At 31.3% G+C, this 16,465-nt stretch overlaps 1 protein-coding gene across 2 annotated transcripts in view; it reads left to right on the top strand.

Annotated features, from left to right (window-relative positions):
• LOC118185983 (nuclear RNA export factor 1-like) overlaps positions 1 to 10,794 on the top strand; it is an 82,444-nt gene extending 71,650 nt beyond the window's left edge. For both annotated transcript variants that reach the window (XM_035355962.2, XM_035355963.2), the window contains exons 20-25: positions 125 to 167; positions 260 to 332; positions 429 to 489; positions 3,239 to 3,372; positions 3,537 to 3,597; positions 7,018 to 10,794. In XM_035355962.2, coding sequence (XP_035211853.1) covers positions 125 to 167; positions 260 to 332; positions 429 to 489; positions 3,239 to 3,372; positions 3,537 to 3,597; positions 7,018 to 7,068 — 423 coding nt within the window. In that variant the 3' untranslated portion in view covers positions 7,069 to 10,794. The remainder of the gene's footprint in view (positions 1 to 124; positions 168 to 259; positions 333 to 428; positions 490 to 3,238; positions 3,373 to 3,536; positions 3,598 to 7,017) is intronic.
• The last annotated feature ends 5,671 nt before the right edge of the window (positions 10,795 to 16,465 follow it).

The following is a 16,465-nucleotide window of genomic DNA, read 5'->3' as shown; positions in this document are numbered from 1 at the left end:
CAAAAGATTTTCAGTGGGAACCTTGCCATGAAAACTTGCAGAATGTGAAAAATGTAATTGATTGATTTCTTTTATATTTCTTATAATCCATTGTTATTAAATTTTTTATTTTTTTAATTTTCAGCCTGGTTTGATGAGTTTCTCTGTAGTGGGAGTATTCAAAGAAGGTACATATGTTCAGTGAATAATTTCATTTGATCTGATATTTTTTGTCATTTGACATTTCTTTACTCATTTTCATTTTACTAATTCTTTTCAGTTGGAGCTGACATAAATAATGCTACCTTAAAAACCTTTAGTAGAACATTTGTAGTTGTTGCCCAAGGGCAAGGGTAAGTTATTTTGTATTTTTTTATTTGAAGAGCTAAGTTGTTCTTAAAAGTTTATTGTAGTTTTTTAATTCAGATTTTATATATATTTTTTTACAGTTTTGTTATCACAAATGAGACCTTATTCATTGCTCATGCCAGTCAAGAGCAGCAAGCAAAGGTAGGTGTCAAATATTTCAGGTATAGATATTTAAATAAAATTATAATATATAAAGGAAAATGGCTTCTCATTATTTAAACTGTTATGGTAGTTCCTGTACGTTTATTTACTTTGTACTGTGAAGTCATGTTTGTAACTGTAATTTGAACCTGTTGCCTCATTTCAAAATTGAATATGTATAATACAAAACACAATACAAGACGTTTGATTTTGATAATACAAAATTTAAATTATCCATGCATATCATCCCTGTAAGTAAATAAATTTCTTTTAGATTGGAAGTTAATTTACATGTTCTTAAATCACAGGAATTTATCTAGTTATTTTAAAATTTGTTGATCCTTTAAAAATTATGTGTGACATTAGTTTTTTATTCCTTAAGGTCATAAACCACAAAATTTTCATTTAACAAAATCATTAAAACCGAAGGTACACAGTTAATTTGTGTTCTGTTACTAAGAAGTTATAAATTATGTGCATTTGATTTTTTGCTGTTAGTTGTGTACTGGTAATAATGTACCAGAACTGACTCAATGGCAAAAGTACAATAATATGTATTATTTGTGAAAGAATATCCAATAAGTAATTAATATTGTTTTGTTATAAACGTAATATAAAATGATTTTATTTTTGATAATGCAGGTATATAAAAACAGTCTCATTGATACAGACAGATTGAGCTGGAACAAATGTGTTTCCTTAAGTGTTGCTTCAATATCATTATTAAAAATTAAAATGTATTTTCTTAGTTTTCCATCTCACCTCCCCAATTGAAAAGGAAAAAAAAAAAAAAAAGTGTTAAAAAAGTATGCCATCTTAAAACTAGATACCAAAACTATTTTGTTGGTCAATTTCGTCATGTAGAAAGAGAAGTGTGTTTTCTGCATACTAATGATATTTCAAAGTAAAACTCTTATTAGTCCAAAGGGGCAATTAGTCTGTAAGGACTATTAATTTCATTTGGCATTTTGTGTCAAAAACTTTAAAAGGTAGTATCGCTTTTCAAATCGTTGCCACCATATATTATCACCCTGTCTTAAACTATTTAAAGAAATTAAATAATGAAGAATCTGCATAAATGTATGTATGTATCTCGCATTGTGATAAAACAACGGTACCTAGAGCCATCAAAATTTGAATAATGTAATCTTAAATAGAATATCAGCATTTAGAATTTGAAATTTGTTTTATTATCGATTTCAGATTTTGTAATGCTTCAACGAATTTTTTATCAAAAATCTAAACGATTTTAAAGCGAGCAGTGGCAACACTGTGCGAAAAAAAAAACATTTTTATCTCCAGCGGGAGAGACTCTGTATCGGAAATTCTAAAAAAATGCTCATTTTAAAATTAATTCACGATATTGCTATTGAACTGAATTTTGTAGTTTATGTTGAACAGGATATTTAATAAGTAAATGTGACACACAAAACGTTAAGAAAAGCCTCTGTGGACATAATGTAAAATCTGAAACCTTTCATATTAAATTCTTTCATTTTTTCATTACATACAATAAAAGCACAGCTATTCAGAAAACTTGAAAAATGCCAGATGCAAGAAGATTGCAGATAATTGAGTACATAAAAAATGCAATTAATTGTAGAAAAACCTATGAATGGAAGATATTCTGATACTCTTCTGTTATCAGGACCAGATTTAGAAATGTATGTATGCATTATGTGTGTGTACATGTATGCATTTGTGTGTGTACGAACATATATACATACCTACATGAACACATACATCCATATATATATTGCATTTCTGAATCCAGTCCCAATAACAGAAGAATATCGAAATTTCCAATATAAAATTATAAAAACAGTCTCCTATTTATTATAATTTGAATATCAAAAGCCTACATTTTAAATTATATAAGATTTTGGGAAGGGGGTGCATTTCAGACACAAAATCTGATGTAATTCATTGGCCTTTAGATGTGTAAGCAAAGCTGGTTATGAAATTATATGCAGATGCTGTCAAAATTGTGCCAACCATTGAAGACCAATCTGATAAAGTTGATAAAATGAAGCAGAAGTTTAAAGAAAAATCATTCTTTATTTAATTAAATAACCGGTGGCTAATATTATATCATATAAAACACTTAAATTGTATTTTTTAATTTTTTATCACCACTGTTTATATTTTCAAATAAAGTTGGATATCTTGCCCATTACGCACACTTTTCTTGGTGCTTGGTTCCCATAACTTTTAAAATGCTCCATTGCATGCTATGAAGGCAGGTTCCAAATTTAGCAATTCTTTCAAAACGAAAGAAAACAGATAAGTAGCATTTAACTGTTAACTGCACAAAAATTAAGCCAGCTTATCAGGGAGACCTAATAATTGTGACACTGTAATCCATTATTGGTATTAAATTGTGCTACTACTATGCAACAGTGTCCTACATGTGCTTTATGGTGGATTTACTTGATTAAATTGGGAGAGGGGGATTTCTAAAATTTTTTTAAAAATGTGGTTTCAGTTGAATGTTGGATAGGTCAGGCTTTTATTATGCATTCAGAACTTTGTTTAGATCAATTTTTTAAAATTAGGCTTTTTGGTTCCTGAAATTATTTTTAACATTTTATTCAACTTTTAATACTTTCTTAAAAAAACTTTTAAAGATTAATTCCATTTTATTGATTACTTTTATTTAAAAAAGTTTGAGCATATTTTATTATGTATTTTTTAATTTTCTTTTGTGAGTGCAATATGTTTAAATTTGAATGTTTTTAAATTCCTTTAGGCTTTCCAAGTTCCAGCACCTACTCCTTCACCTAGCCCAGCACCTTCAACAGAAGAAAAAAGCATCAGTGAAAAACAGTTGCTTGTTCTCGAACTGTCAAAACAGACTGGGATGATTTCAGAATTTTCAACAAAGTGAGTTCCTTTTTGTATAATAAATATTGTTAACAATTTTTTTTGCATATTTTTAAAAATAAATTGTAATATTTGCTGTATTAAAATATCTAAACATGAAATTAATGATTTGCAATCATAATTACATTTTTTTATTTAAAATAATTGATTATTTATTTTTATAGATGCCTTGAAGAAAATGATTGGGATTACCAAAGAGCTTTAGCAGTTTTCTTAAAATTTCAAGTAAGTATATCTAAATAAGCATAATAAAGTGAATCACATAACTTTCTATAGGCAGTATCTGTTGATCATTTCTAAAATATATTTCAAATGAATTACATCTAATTTAATCAAACCAAAGTGTCTTAATTTGTTAAATGCATAATGTTGAAATGCAGATGCAAATGTTTCTTCATTGGAACATATTTTTGCAGAGGACATACAATGCATCCTCTTGTAACAGCTTAAATTTCTCTGTTTCTTGAGCAAGTTTGCAATTTAAATAAATTAATGTAAAATGCTGGTGTTTGCTAATTTTGTAAATTAAATATTTTTCAGCTGTAGCTATTTAGTTATATTGCTGTTATTAAAAAATTATTGATGTATTAAGATTTTATCTTTACAAAGTAATATCAGAGAAACTCACAAGAAAGAAGTGATAATCTATTCATAAAGAGAGCAGTAATGTCTGCTCTTATTTGTTATACACAAATCTTTTGCTTGAGGTAATTAATGGAAATTTGCTTAACACAACACATTGAGGTGAAAAAATATGTTAATGGTATAATTCTTGCAAGCTACATAAAAGTATTGTTTATGTCACATGGTATGGCTTATTAACTTTTTTTTTTTTTAAAGGTCTGCAATAAATCATACCCTACATTTGTTATGTACTTTCATTTTTTTGATAAATATAATAATTTTTTCACTACAGGCATTTATTCTTAGCATATAAATATTAATTTATTTAACTAAACTATTTAAGAATCCATTGTAAGCCCTTGTATTGTGTGTAAGAAAGTGGGAATTTTGCATCCTAATATCCCCTCTCTTACACAAATTCATCTCTCCAAATTCTAAAGAAAGTTTAAGCAATGAGAGATTACAAGCTGTGCCACTCAGTAAGCTCTGCTTCTGTATATGATAGACTATATTGTGGTTATCAATAAAATGAGAAACTTAAACCCTCTGAGCAGCTCAGGTTTTTGGATCTTTCATGAAGACCTGTATTTAAAGAGCTTTTATTAGCTAAATACGTATATTTACCAATTTTAATCTCTATTTTCATAAACTTGTATTCATCAAGATGGCACTTATATTATTAATGAAAGTAAAAAAGCAAAATATCTTAAATTATAAGCTAATATATAACAAGTGATAAAAAATCTCATAACCGAATAAACTCAGTCATGGCAATCAGAGAGTTCAATTTATTGTACTTCTCGTGAGATACTTATATGCCATCTTAAGTATGTTTATATGCCTGGTCACACTTATTATTATTAGTTTCTTAATCACCAATAACAGCACTCTCAATCTCAACTTTCAATGAATGTCTTAATTGCCTTTATAGGAGGCCAAAATTGTCTGGATTCATAGATGCCTTCATTTTATTATGCCATGTTACACAGAAGAATAAGTTAAATAAATAATAATAATTAAAATAGATTTTAAAAAATTTACAAGTGATTTCTCATCAAATAATGTGAACAGACTTCAGTCTTAATTTTAACATTCACTTAACCCTATAAGTGCATGTACAAAATTATAAAATTCAAATTGAAGAATTTGATTTAAATGGAATCAAAAACTAGTGGTTATTGCATTAATGTACCACAAAATTAAAGTGATGGTGTGTTAAGAACATTCTCCTCGTATATTCAGAATAATGGTTGAGTGTGTTATTCATGGATCTTGCCATCATAGTGTTAATGTTAATTATTTAGAATCATATTTTGGGTGTATTTTCACTCAAGTATAACTTAAGAGCAATTGAATTAAGGATACCTGTCTAATAGCATGTAGTGCTACCTTTCGTCTTGATAATGGCTGTGATTCATCTCGACATAGGCTCGAGGAGTCGCTGGGAAGCCAAATGTTTCCACAACTTCTGAACAACCTCCCACAATTAATGAAGATTAGATGAAAGGTGGTTGGAGCCTTGAACATCTCTCTCAGTTGCATCCCAGATGTGCTCGATTGGATTTAAGCTAGGTAACCTTGATGGCCAGGAAAGCACTTGCAGGTCTGTGAAATGTTCCATCTATTCCGATACAATTCGTAAGCGATGGCAGGGTACGTTGTCTTGCTGAAGGATGATCTCTTTAAGTGAGCTGTCAAAACAAACATACAGGACCAGATGGTCATCAAGGATATCGCAGTAATGTTCACTTGTGAGGGACAATATTGCATATACCAGGGTTTCTATTTCTGTCCATGTGAACACTCTCCAGATAAAAATACCGCCTCTACAGGCTTGAAGAGTTTCCTTCTGGCGGGAAGGATCCGTTGCTTCATGTGGTTTATGCCGTACATGTACCAATGTGAATCTTGACTCATCACTCCATGCAGTATTTTCCCACATCTAAGCAGTCCATTGGCAGTGTTACCATGCCCATGCTAATCATTGCGCCATGACTCTCGTGACTCCCGTACCCCATTGAGAGGAGATGGTGTGGCATCTTACATGTTGCTTTGCTCTAGGGTTAAATTGATGGGTGATCTTTAACACTGTAGCCCATATATCCACTGTTACAATACAGGCTAGCCACTGACGATCTCAGTCATCCACATGCTGTTGTGTGTTGCATTTGACCCTGGCAGGAATGAATTTGCCAGAATCGGAGTAGTTGTACTCCGTACCCTTGGCACAATGGTACGTGAAAACGCGAGTGTCTTCACTACTGAAATGGAGTGACCCATTCTTCGGGCCCTGATGACTCGGCCAAGATCAAATGTGCACTTTGATCTGTACTCTTACCCGTTTTGCTTTTGACTATTAGTGATGCTGTGAGCAACACAATTTATCTTGTCAAACTGCTGCTTACGTCATTTGCTGGTCATTTACAGGCTTGCACACAACTCACCATGTGAATAATGCCATCAATACCTGATTCACTTGCTCTTCATTGTATATATATCTGTTAGGAATTGTTTTCTAGTTAAAGCTTAAGAATACTTTATCTGCAAAAATGTTCCACTTTGGAGTTTTAATGTTTTTTCAGGGAAAATATTTATCTCATCAGCCTATTAAAATAAAAATATAAAAGAATACTCTCTTTGTGTATATTATTATTTGTATATATATATATATATATAAGATTAAGGTATATATATATATAATAATTAATCTTAATAAATTACCTAATACTTGTGCAAAACCTGCATAGTAATAAAATAATAATTTGCTTATTAATGTATTGTTGAGTATATTATCTTTTTTGAAAAAGGTAGTAGAATTTGGTTTTGAAGTAATTTATAAGTATTTAAAAATGAATATTGAAGATTTTGTCAAAATGAAAGACTAATCAATTAACTAAGTAATTATTGTCATTGATTGGAAAAGGAGATAATATACTTAATAATCCATTAGTAAATAAATTATATATATAATATGTAATTGAGAATGCATTTTATTCTTATGCTGTACTACTATCTTTGCAGAGTGAAGGTAAAATACCGCCAGAAGCATTTGCCACAGTACCAGTACAGTGATACAGTATGGAGAATTTTTATCAACACTTAATATTTTCCAAGCAGAAACAGCAAGTATATCATGCTGTGATTAAAGACTATCATGTTAAAACAGTTTCCAGACTGTTTACTGACATAATTATTGACTTACAGGATGTGATAGTATAATACGAGATGTTAAGAGAAAAAACATTTTTTTTTTTTAAAAAAAAGGTTCTTGTCAGTATTTTCTAAGCAAAAACAGCAAAAAATGTATTATGCTGTGATTAAAGATTATCATGTTAAGATGCAGTTTCCAGACTGTTAACTTACTTTTGTAATTGTTGACTTCTAAGATACAACAGTATCATACCAGATGTTATCAAGATTAAGAGGAATTTTAAAAGGAAGATTTATGTCACCACATTTGGATTCCTGCTATTGAGAAAGCAAATGCTCAAAATTTAATAATTTTAATTTTTTTATTGATTCATAGTCATTGCAATATTGATATTTCAAAGTATATCATTAGTATTAGCAAGGAAGACAAATTTTTGATTAATTTTTTTAAAGTTTTAGTATGCAAAAATTACTTTAGTTCTTAAACTTGAAAATGCTTTTTCCCATATGTTTTGGTGTTAGCTATGGAAAATTATAATTTTCATGACTCTGTGAATGCAGTTTTTGTATTTTGGTAATTAAAGCATTTTCAAGTTACCACTACAGGTATTTTTTAGCTAAAAAATATTAATTTTTCCCTAGTCATATTTTTTAATGCTTGACTGAATATTTCCTTGCTATACTTACCCTAAAATTAGCTTTCTAATTTTAATTTTCTTTAAAAAATAAAATAAATATTTCCCAAAATAAAAGGTAGGAAGGGGTAGAAAATATCATTTGAAATTCAAGCTTGCTGTTTTATATATATAATATATACGTATAATATATACACATATATACATACATGCAAGGGTTTAGCCTTTGTATTAATGGTAAAAATGAATTTTTATTTATCATATTTTAAGTTTATATATTCTTTGTTAAACAGGAAATGATTAATTAAATGCGAGTAGATTATACAAAATTTTAGGTTTTGCAGTTTATACAACATGTATATGCTTATTAAATGAGGAACACCAGCATTTGGTCCATTTCATTTGTTTGTAAATTACTTATGTATATTCTTTTTTACATCTTAATTATCTTTTAATATAAATGTAATAGTAACTTTGATATGTAATAAATTTTAAAGTTCATATATATATCATGATTCTTTTTAAGCTGAATAATTCTGTGATAATAAAATCTGATTTCAAAGGAGGGAAAAAAAAAAGCATATTCTTAATGTTTATATGTCTGCTGTTAAAAAAAAAAGTTACTAAATTCATCAAGTTCAGAATGTTAGAAATTTAAATATGTAGTGCCTTTTTTGTACATTTGTAATTTAATGTTAAGGAACTGTAAAGTTTATATCAAATCTTTTAATTTTTTTATATATATATACGTATGTATATAAAGGAGTATAAATTGATTGTGAACACAAATATTGTATGTAAAAATAACCAGAGTAGAAAAGAGTTTTAGAAAATTATATTAATTTAATTTTATAGCAGCCAATTTTATTTCTTTTGTGTGAATGTGGATGTGTACATTTGGACTTCCGAGTGATTGCATGTAAATAATTATTCAGAAAAAGTGAACCTTTTTTTAGGGGGGGTATGGTAGTTAAAAACTTTTCTCTACCGTAATAAGGCATGATATGTCTGTTTGTATGCTGTCATTCATATGCCATCAGTATCTCCTGATGTTGTCACAAGCACTGTAAATGGATAAAAAAAGTATTTGGTAAAAACTATTTGTTTTTACCTTGAAGGTGGAAGACCTTTCACCTTTTTCCAGTTTTGAGCACAGAAGAAGACAACAAAGAGGCTGTGAATGAATCCTTCTTCAGGATATTATTTTTCTGTCTAGGTGGTGGGATACTACCATGACAAAACAGATCATCGTAGACCATACCGGGAGGTCAAGTGTAAACTGTGACATGAGCTTAATACCATCATGTCATACATTTGGAGTGGCTGGCATACAAACGTATTTTGACATATGTAAACATGCAACAGCATTTGAAATGCTGGTGTATTTATGACCATAAAAGTTAAAGAATGTCATTTATGTACATCCTTTTAACTTTTTCTGAATGAAATATGCTTGATAAAAGGTGTGCGTGTGTGTATGCTTTTGTGTGTGCGTGAGGAGAAATATACTTTTTCCAAAAATTTAAAAATGAGAAACAAATTAAAGAGGATTATTCTAAATTTATGTGATTAAAAATAAATGAATATATTGTAAAATTGTGTCTTGTGAAAAAACTAATTCAGTAGGTAGTGCTCTAAATGTTTAAACTTTTAACATTGTTAATTGAAAATTTTTGCATTTTTTATACATTTGAGAAAGGAATATTAGTAATGAATTTTTAGAAATTGTGCTAAAAGCTCTGTAGAAAATATACACAGTAGTAAGAAATTTTCTATTTTTGAAAGATCAGACCTTAAGGCAGTTTAGATAAATTTTAATTAAAAGTAATATTCTTTGTTAAAAAACATCTGTTGATTTCTTTGTTCTCTCCCTTTTGTGGGAGGGAATTTCTAATTAAGTAATCAATAATAGCAGGTCTGACCTTTAAAACATGGGGAAAATATTGATAAAATATGAAAAATTTTTACCTTTTTAGTATTTGCTTTTGATATATGCAGATTCTTACAATTTCTTCTTGGTGCAGGTGCTGGTGTTTCTTGTTTAATTTTCATCAAGTTTGAATTTCAAATGAAAAACAAACTAGTGCACATTTTAATGCAGCCTTTGGTTGTTATAAAATGTGTGCTGGTATATAATAAATAAAACGGTAGTTGCAAGTTTGACATTAGGGGGAGAAAATGAATTAACATACTATTTAATGAATACTTTGTGGGCTTAGTGTATCATAAACAAACAGTTTGTGGTTATGTTGGTTTATAATAAAAAATTGAATTTAACAAACATTCTCTATTCGTAAAAAGCAAATGAAACAATTTTATAATAAAAAAAAAAATAATATGCAGTAAATAGAAAGTATTTTTTAAAACTTTAATTCATTAATTGTGCCTAAATATTAGTATTGTTAAAAGGTTGTTTTTTTTTGGGGGGGAGAGTGTATATATTTCATTATTACATGTGCGTCTTTTGGAATCTTAAAGCATTTGCAAGAAACTGTGTGGTAGCAGTTCATACAGAAGTGCAGTTTGTACATTTTAAATATGTAAATAACAAAGCTGTCAAATTGTTTTTTTTAGACTACAATAATGTAAATTCATGAGTCCCATGTTTTGTGGTTCCGTAGTTTCTTTAAGAGAATTTGTAATAGCTTAAAGCTTCATAGAATTTTGTTTTTATTGTTCCATAATGGAATATTAAACTTGCACATAATTTAATGTTTCTGGCCAACAGATTTCCAAGTTGATTATACCTGAGGTATAATCTTCTGTCTGAAGAATGCTGAAATTTTCTTTTAATTAGTTATTGTGTTGATTATGTAAAAAAAAAAAAAAAAAAAAGTTGTCAGAATTCATTGTGTGCAAGATAGTTTTCTTTTCCACAATATTTTCTATGATGTGTTGCTAAACGGTAAAACTTATATTCATGTCATTTTTTTAAAAAGTTTTAAAAGATGTGTACATGAGCACTGTGTACAGATTTTGTATTTTAAAATAAAGTTTTGTGCTTATGTGAAAATTTGTCTCCTATTATTTATAAATATTATTACCATAAAATACACTTTCTTATTTGCATAGAGTTGGTCAGCACATGTTAATCTTTGATGTTAACTTTTTTTTTGGTAATGCTGCCAATGAATCATTTTTTTAAAAAATGCCTTCATTGGAACTTAAAAAAATTCTGTCAGTACTTTTACTCTAAAGTATTAGTATATAAATGTATTGTAGAAATTTAAAGAGTCTAATGTTATATACAGTCAAATTTCCCATTAATGGATATCTCTGGGACCAAAGCTTTTATCTGTTATTTCAGGAATGACTGTTTAATAGAAATATATTCATCTACTTCATTGATCTGAGGTTTAAGAATGTTCTGTAAATAGTTGTCTTGTTAATAGACATTAATTTTTATTGCAGTTACAAGCATTAATTTTTTTAAATGACTAAGAATGTAGGTGAAAAGGAATGAGAAATTCTCCCTAATAAAGAAATAAATTATTCATATTTAGTACAGAACCACTTAACAATGGACTAAATAATGAATCATTCCTTAAGGACAGAACCCCTCTTGTCAAAAATTTGCAAGTCCAACAACAGTAAATAAACAGTAGTCTCTAAAATTACTCACTGAGCAAAAGGTAAAATCACTGAATATAAATTCAGCAGCACTTCAGTCTACAACAAGCAAGATTAAACTCTGCACTAACTGAGAACTTTCACTGGCAATACTGTTTATCATATCACTTAGGTTTGGACAAAAAGAGATTAATTTTAGAGTCTCTCAGTAGGCAATCTACCAAAGTTCATTAATTTTAGTTAATAGGTTTCATAATGGGTGGCGCCACCTCTTTTTCAAACTATTATTTTGTTCGTAAAAGCAATATTTATGCTTATCGTTGCTTTCACATGGAATTTTACCAATGAATTTGTGAAGAGATTTCAAAATGCTGTCGTTGAATGTTTGTTATCAATTTATGTCTCAAATTTCACGCTTGCATTAAAAAAAATTGAAATAAGAAACAAATGAAATACTTTTCTTAAGTGACAACAGTGTTTAATTTATCACTCATTTTTTAATACTCTGCTAACAGTAAATTGTTTGTAAATAGGTTTTGAATCAACTAAATATAGCAATACGAAATTGGGGGTATTTTGTACCTCTTATCTGTTTCATTCCCTATTATGCACGAAATTCTTGACGTCATCTGTATCCATAACATTTAGGGACTCGCTTTCAGCTATATTAATATTGAGTAATGTATTGAAATACTTGAACCAGCTAATTTAATAAAAAGAATTCTTCACCCTTTTATTCGCACACTGAAAGTTTCCTTATACGTATCATAAAACACAGGAAAAGAAATATTTTGCAAAACATTAAATAATTATCAATGCTAAATAATAAATCTGATGATGAAAATTTGAAAGCAAAAACAATAATTTTAGTAAGGCCACCTATCGATCCGTAAAGTAACTACACAGTTAAGCAAGGTAGATCGCCTATTGGGCGAATACCTAATTTTATTTCTTCTACCTGAATGCGGATATGTATGTTTGGACTTATGTGTGATTGTATGTAAATAATTATTCAGAAAAGTAACTTTGTTTTTTAGTGATATGGCAATTAAAAACTTTTATCTGCCATAACAAGGCATAATATCTCTGCTTTTATGCCATCATTCATATACCACCATTATCTCCTAATGCTGCTAAGAGCACTGTAAATGGATAAAAAATTATTTTGTTCAAAACTGTTAAGTTCTTACCTTGAAGGTGGAAGATCTTTCACCAGTTTCCAGTTTTGAGCACTGAAGAGGCCTTGAATGAACTCTATTATAGGATATTATTTTTCTATCTAGGTGGAATACCACTATAATAAAGCAGATCATCGGTAGACCATATTGTGAGGTCGTATCACTGTCATTCATTTAGAGTGACTGGCATACAAACATATTTTGGCATATGTAAATATACAACAGTATCTGAATTGCTGATGTATTTGTGATTTCTAAAGTTAAAATATGTAATTTATGTACCATCCTTATAACTTTTTCTGAATAAAATATAAATGGTAAAAGGTATGTGTGTGTGAAGAGAAATGTACGTTTGCCAAAAATTATGAAAAGAAAAAGAAGTTGGGAGGATTATTCTAAATTTATGTGATTAATAATAAATTAACGTATTGAAAAATTGTACGTTGTGAAAATACTAAAGGTAGTGCTGCTAAATATTTAAACTTTTAACATTGTTAATTGAAAATTTGTGCATTTTTTGATATCTTTGGAAAAGTAATAATAATAGTTAGTGCATTTTAAGAAACTGAGCTGAAAGTTCTGTCTAAAACCCACACAGTAGTAAGAAATTTTCTATTTTTGAAAGATCAGACCTTAATGCAGTTTAGATAAGTTTTAATGCAAAGTAATATTTTTTGTTTAAAAAATGTGCTTTAAATTAAAGGGATATTGTTCCGGAAGATAAATTTTTGTACTCTTGTGCAAAGTGCAGTACCTGGCTCAAAGGCAGATCAACTTTTGAACAGTTTTCCTGTTACCGCCACGAATTATCCCAAAGCTATCGAGCAGCTGAAAGAAAGATTTGGTAGACAAGACCTTCTGGTGCAGATCTACACTGGTGTGCAAAAATTAAGGACGAAGTCGAAAAATTAGCTGAACGAAGAGGCAGAGCGGACAGAAAGACCAATCAGGAGATTAAGTAAAATTATGTACGGTAGCACATGCGCAGATATGCAGGTAGACGTAATGGAGGAGTGTCTGAGTAGTATAAAGCATGTTGTCGGTGTAAGATCTGTATTTCTGGTAAAGAGATTGCACGCCGTATAGCAGTTAAAATCACACCGAGTTGCTGCTTCAGCGAGAAATGGCGAATAATCAATCTGTTAGACGACATCTGGATGCTTTTACCCGAGGTCGAATCATTTGGAAGTTGGAGGAAGGCCGCAGTGTGACAAGTGTGGCTGCAGAGTTCGGAATTGCTCACAGCATCGTTTCACGACTTTGGAGACAATTTCAAACTACAGGAACATCTATCCGGGGGTTTAGTAGTGGTCGTCCACGAGGAACCACACCCGCAGATGACCGGTATATTGCCTTACAGGCCAGAAGAAACAGGCGGGAGAAATCGCTAGACACACGACACAGGCGACTGGACGACCGATATCGCGTTTTACCGTGGCCAGAAGACTGCACGGTGGTAGTCTGTTTGCACGACGCACTGTACGGTGTGTACTTCTAACGCCTGCCCATCGGAGAAGGCGTTCTCTGTGGTGCCGGGAACACCGGAATTGGAGAGACAATGAATGGGGACGAGTACTCTTTACAGAGGAGAGCAGATTCAGTCTGAGTAGAGATTCTCATCGCATACTCATCTGGAGAGAGCGGGGAAGCCGCAATCATCCCTCGAACATCATTGAAAGGGACAGGTATGGAAGTGGCGGTGTTCTCGTTTGGGGAGGCATCATGCTTGGTAGTCGTACAGACCTTCATATCTTCGACGCAGGTTCAGTCAACGGGACTCGTTATTGTAACGAGATTCTTCTTCCCATATGTGCGTCTTTTTAGAGGCGCTATGGGTCCGCAGTTCCTTTTCATGGACGACAATGCATCATGTCATCGCACAGTAGCTGCCGAACAGCTCTTAGAGAGTGAGGATATTGAACGTATGGATTGGCCGGCACGATCTCCGGATCTCTATCCCATCGAGCATGTATGGGATTTTCTAGGCAGACGCTTGGCAGCTCGTACCTTACCACCAGTAACGATTCCGGAGCTTCGATTGGCGCTGCAAGACGAATGGGCAGCAATGCCTCAACAACTCATTGACACCCTCATTCTCAGCATGGGCAGACGCTGTGAAACCTGCCTAGCAGTCAGGGGAGATCATATCCCCTATTAAAGACCGGATGTTTCTTGCTGACACCCATCACAAGGATGTTTCGGCCTTTAGTCGCATTGCGCTCCATGCTACTTTTTCAATAAAGCTTCTTTTTATCCCTCTGATTTCTCTTTTAGTAAGTGTTGCTTACATTACTCATGTCCTTACGTATTGGGGATCTTACGGTATTAAATGTGTTGATTTGGAAAGCTTTTGTACAAAGTTATATTGAAAAAACCGTCTCGTTCTTAATTTTTGCACACCAGTGTATGTAAGAGATTTGCTTGGGCTTGTTACGAAGAATGCTACAACAGGCAAAACGGCGTCGGACTTAGGAGTACTTTACGATAGTATAGAATGTAAATTACGAGCGCTAGAAAGCTTAGGACGCACCAAGGAAAAGTTTGCGGATTTTTCGTAACCTTTAGTGGAGTCGTGCCTACCTGAGAATATTCTACGTGCCTGGGAGCGGAGTCGAACTTCTGAACAAAGACAGGAAAAGAGTTCTGAAAGAACGCTTGAAAAACAAATGTGTTTTTTAAGGCATGAAGTAGAATCGGAAGAAATGATTCGATTAGCTCAATCAGGATTTACTCACCCTATTAAACGTGTTAATAAAAATGTTATTTCAGGTAATTCAGATTTAGCAACATCTGCCACGTTGGTAAGTACAAATGAAACCAGTAAAGGTAACCAAAATTTTTGTATATTCTGTGGTAAGCCTCATACAATTGCTAAATGTTTTAAAGCTGAAACTATGAGCTTAAATGAAAAGAGGCAAATTGTACAAAAGAAAGGTGTTTGTTTTTCATGTTTAAGAATTGGTTATTTAATAAACCAATGTAAAGCCAATATTAAATGTCCCGTTTGCAGTTGTGATCATATAAAATTTGTGTCCTCAGAATGTTAGTTCAGTAAAACAAAATGACTCTAAGTTGTATATTTCCCTTTCTAATAATAGTAAGAGCGAGAAAGTTTATTTGCAAACTTCATATATTCCAATTAAAGTTAAAAGATCGAGAGAGAAAAATTAGGATTCTCTTGGATTCGGGATCCCAACGATCTTACGTTGGAGAGAAAATTATTAAGCGAATGAAAGCTGATCCTATTCGACAGGAGAAAGTAATTCATGGTTTGCTTGGGGGGAGGGAAACTGCGCCTGTAACCCATTCTATTTCAGAAAAAAAAGAAGACAAGGTATTGGTTTTTGTCCCAACAATTAAGGATACTCATCAGATTATAGAGGAATTGAAGAGCAGGAAAATTGAGGTCAGTGACACATTTTGCGAGGAAAGTGAAATTGATTTATTGATAGGCGCAGATGTCATTGGTAAATTGTTAACTGACGAATACCTAGAATTACCCTCTGGTTTAACTGCAGTCAAAATAAAACTGGGTTGGACGGTTATGGGTAAAGAAAATGATACTGTTAGGGATAATGCCCTAATAAGTTTTTCCCTGCATGTAAATACTGCTTCTTTGAAATCTTTAAGGGAGCTTGAAATTTTGGGTATTTCCGATCCGACGGAAAATAGTAAAAGAAAAATGTTGATTGCGACTATGAAATTGATTTTCAGAATAAATTATCTATTCGGCCCGATGGTAGATATGAATCAGACTTATCCTGGAAATGCGAATCTACCAATTTATCAGATAGTAAAAGTATTACTTTGACACGTCATCAAAAAATGATTAAGAGGGCAAAAGAAAATAATTCGTTGAAAGAATATCAAAAAGTGTTTAGAGAGTGAGAAAATTTAAATATTATAGAAAGTGTTCCGGAAAAGGAACTAAATTAT

Source organism: Stegodyphus dumicola, chromosome 9 (genome assembly GCF_044657685.1).
Source record: "Stegodyphus dumicola isolate Sdum_Otavi_A_Nest chromosome 9, ASM4465768v1".
NCBI classification, from domain to species: Eukaryota; Metazoa; Arthropoda; class Arachnida; order Araneae; family Eresidae; genus Stegodyphus; species Stegodyphus dumicola.
The sequence above is the reverse complement of the archived record's forward strand: the minus strand, read 5'-3'. Positions and strand labels throughout refer to the sequence as shown.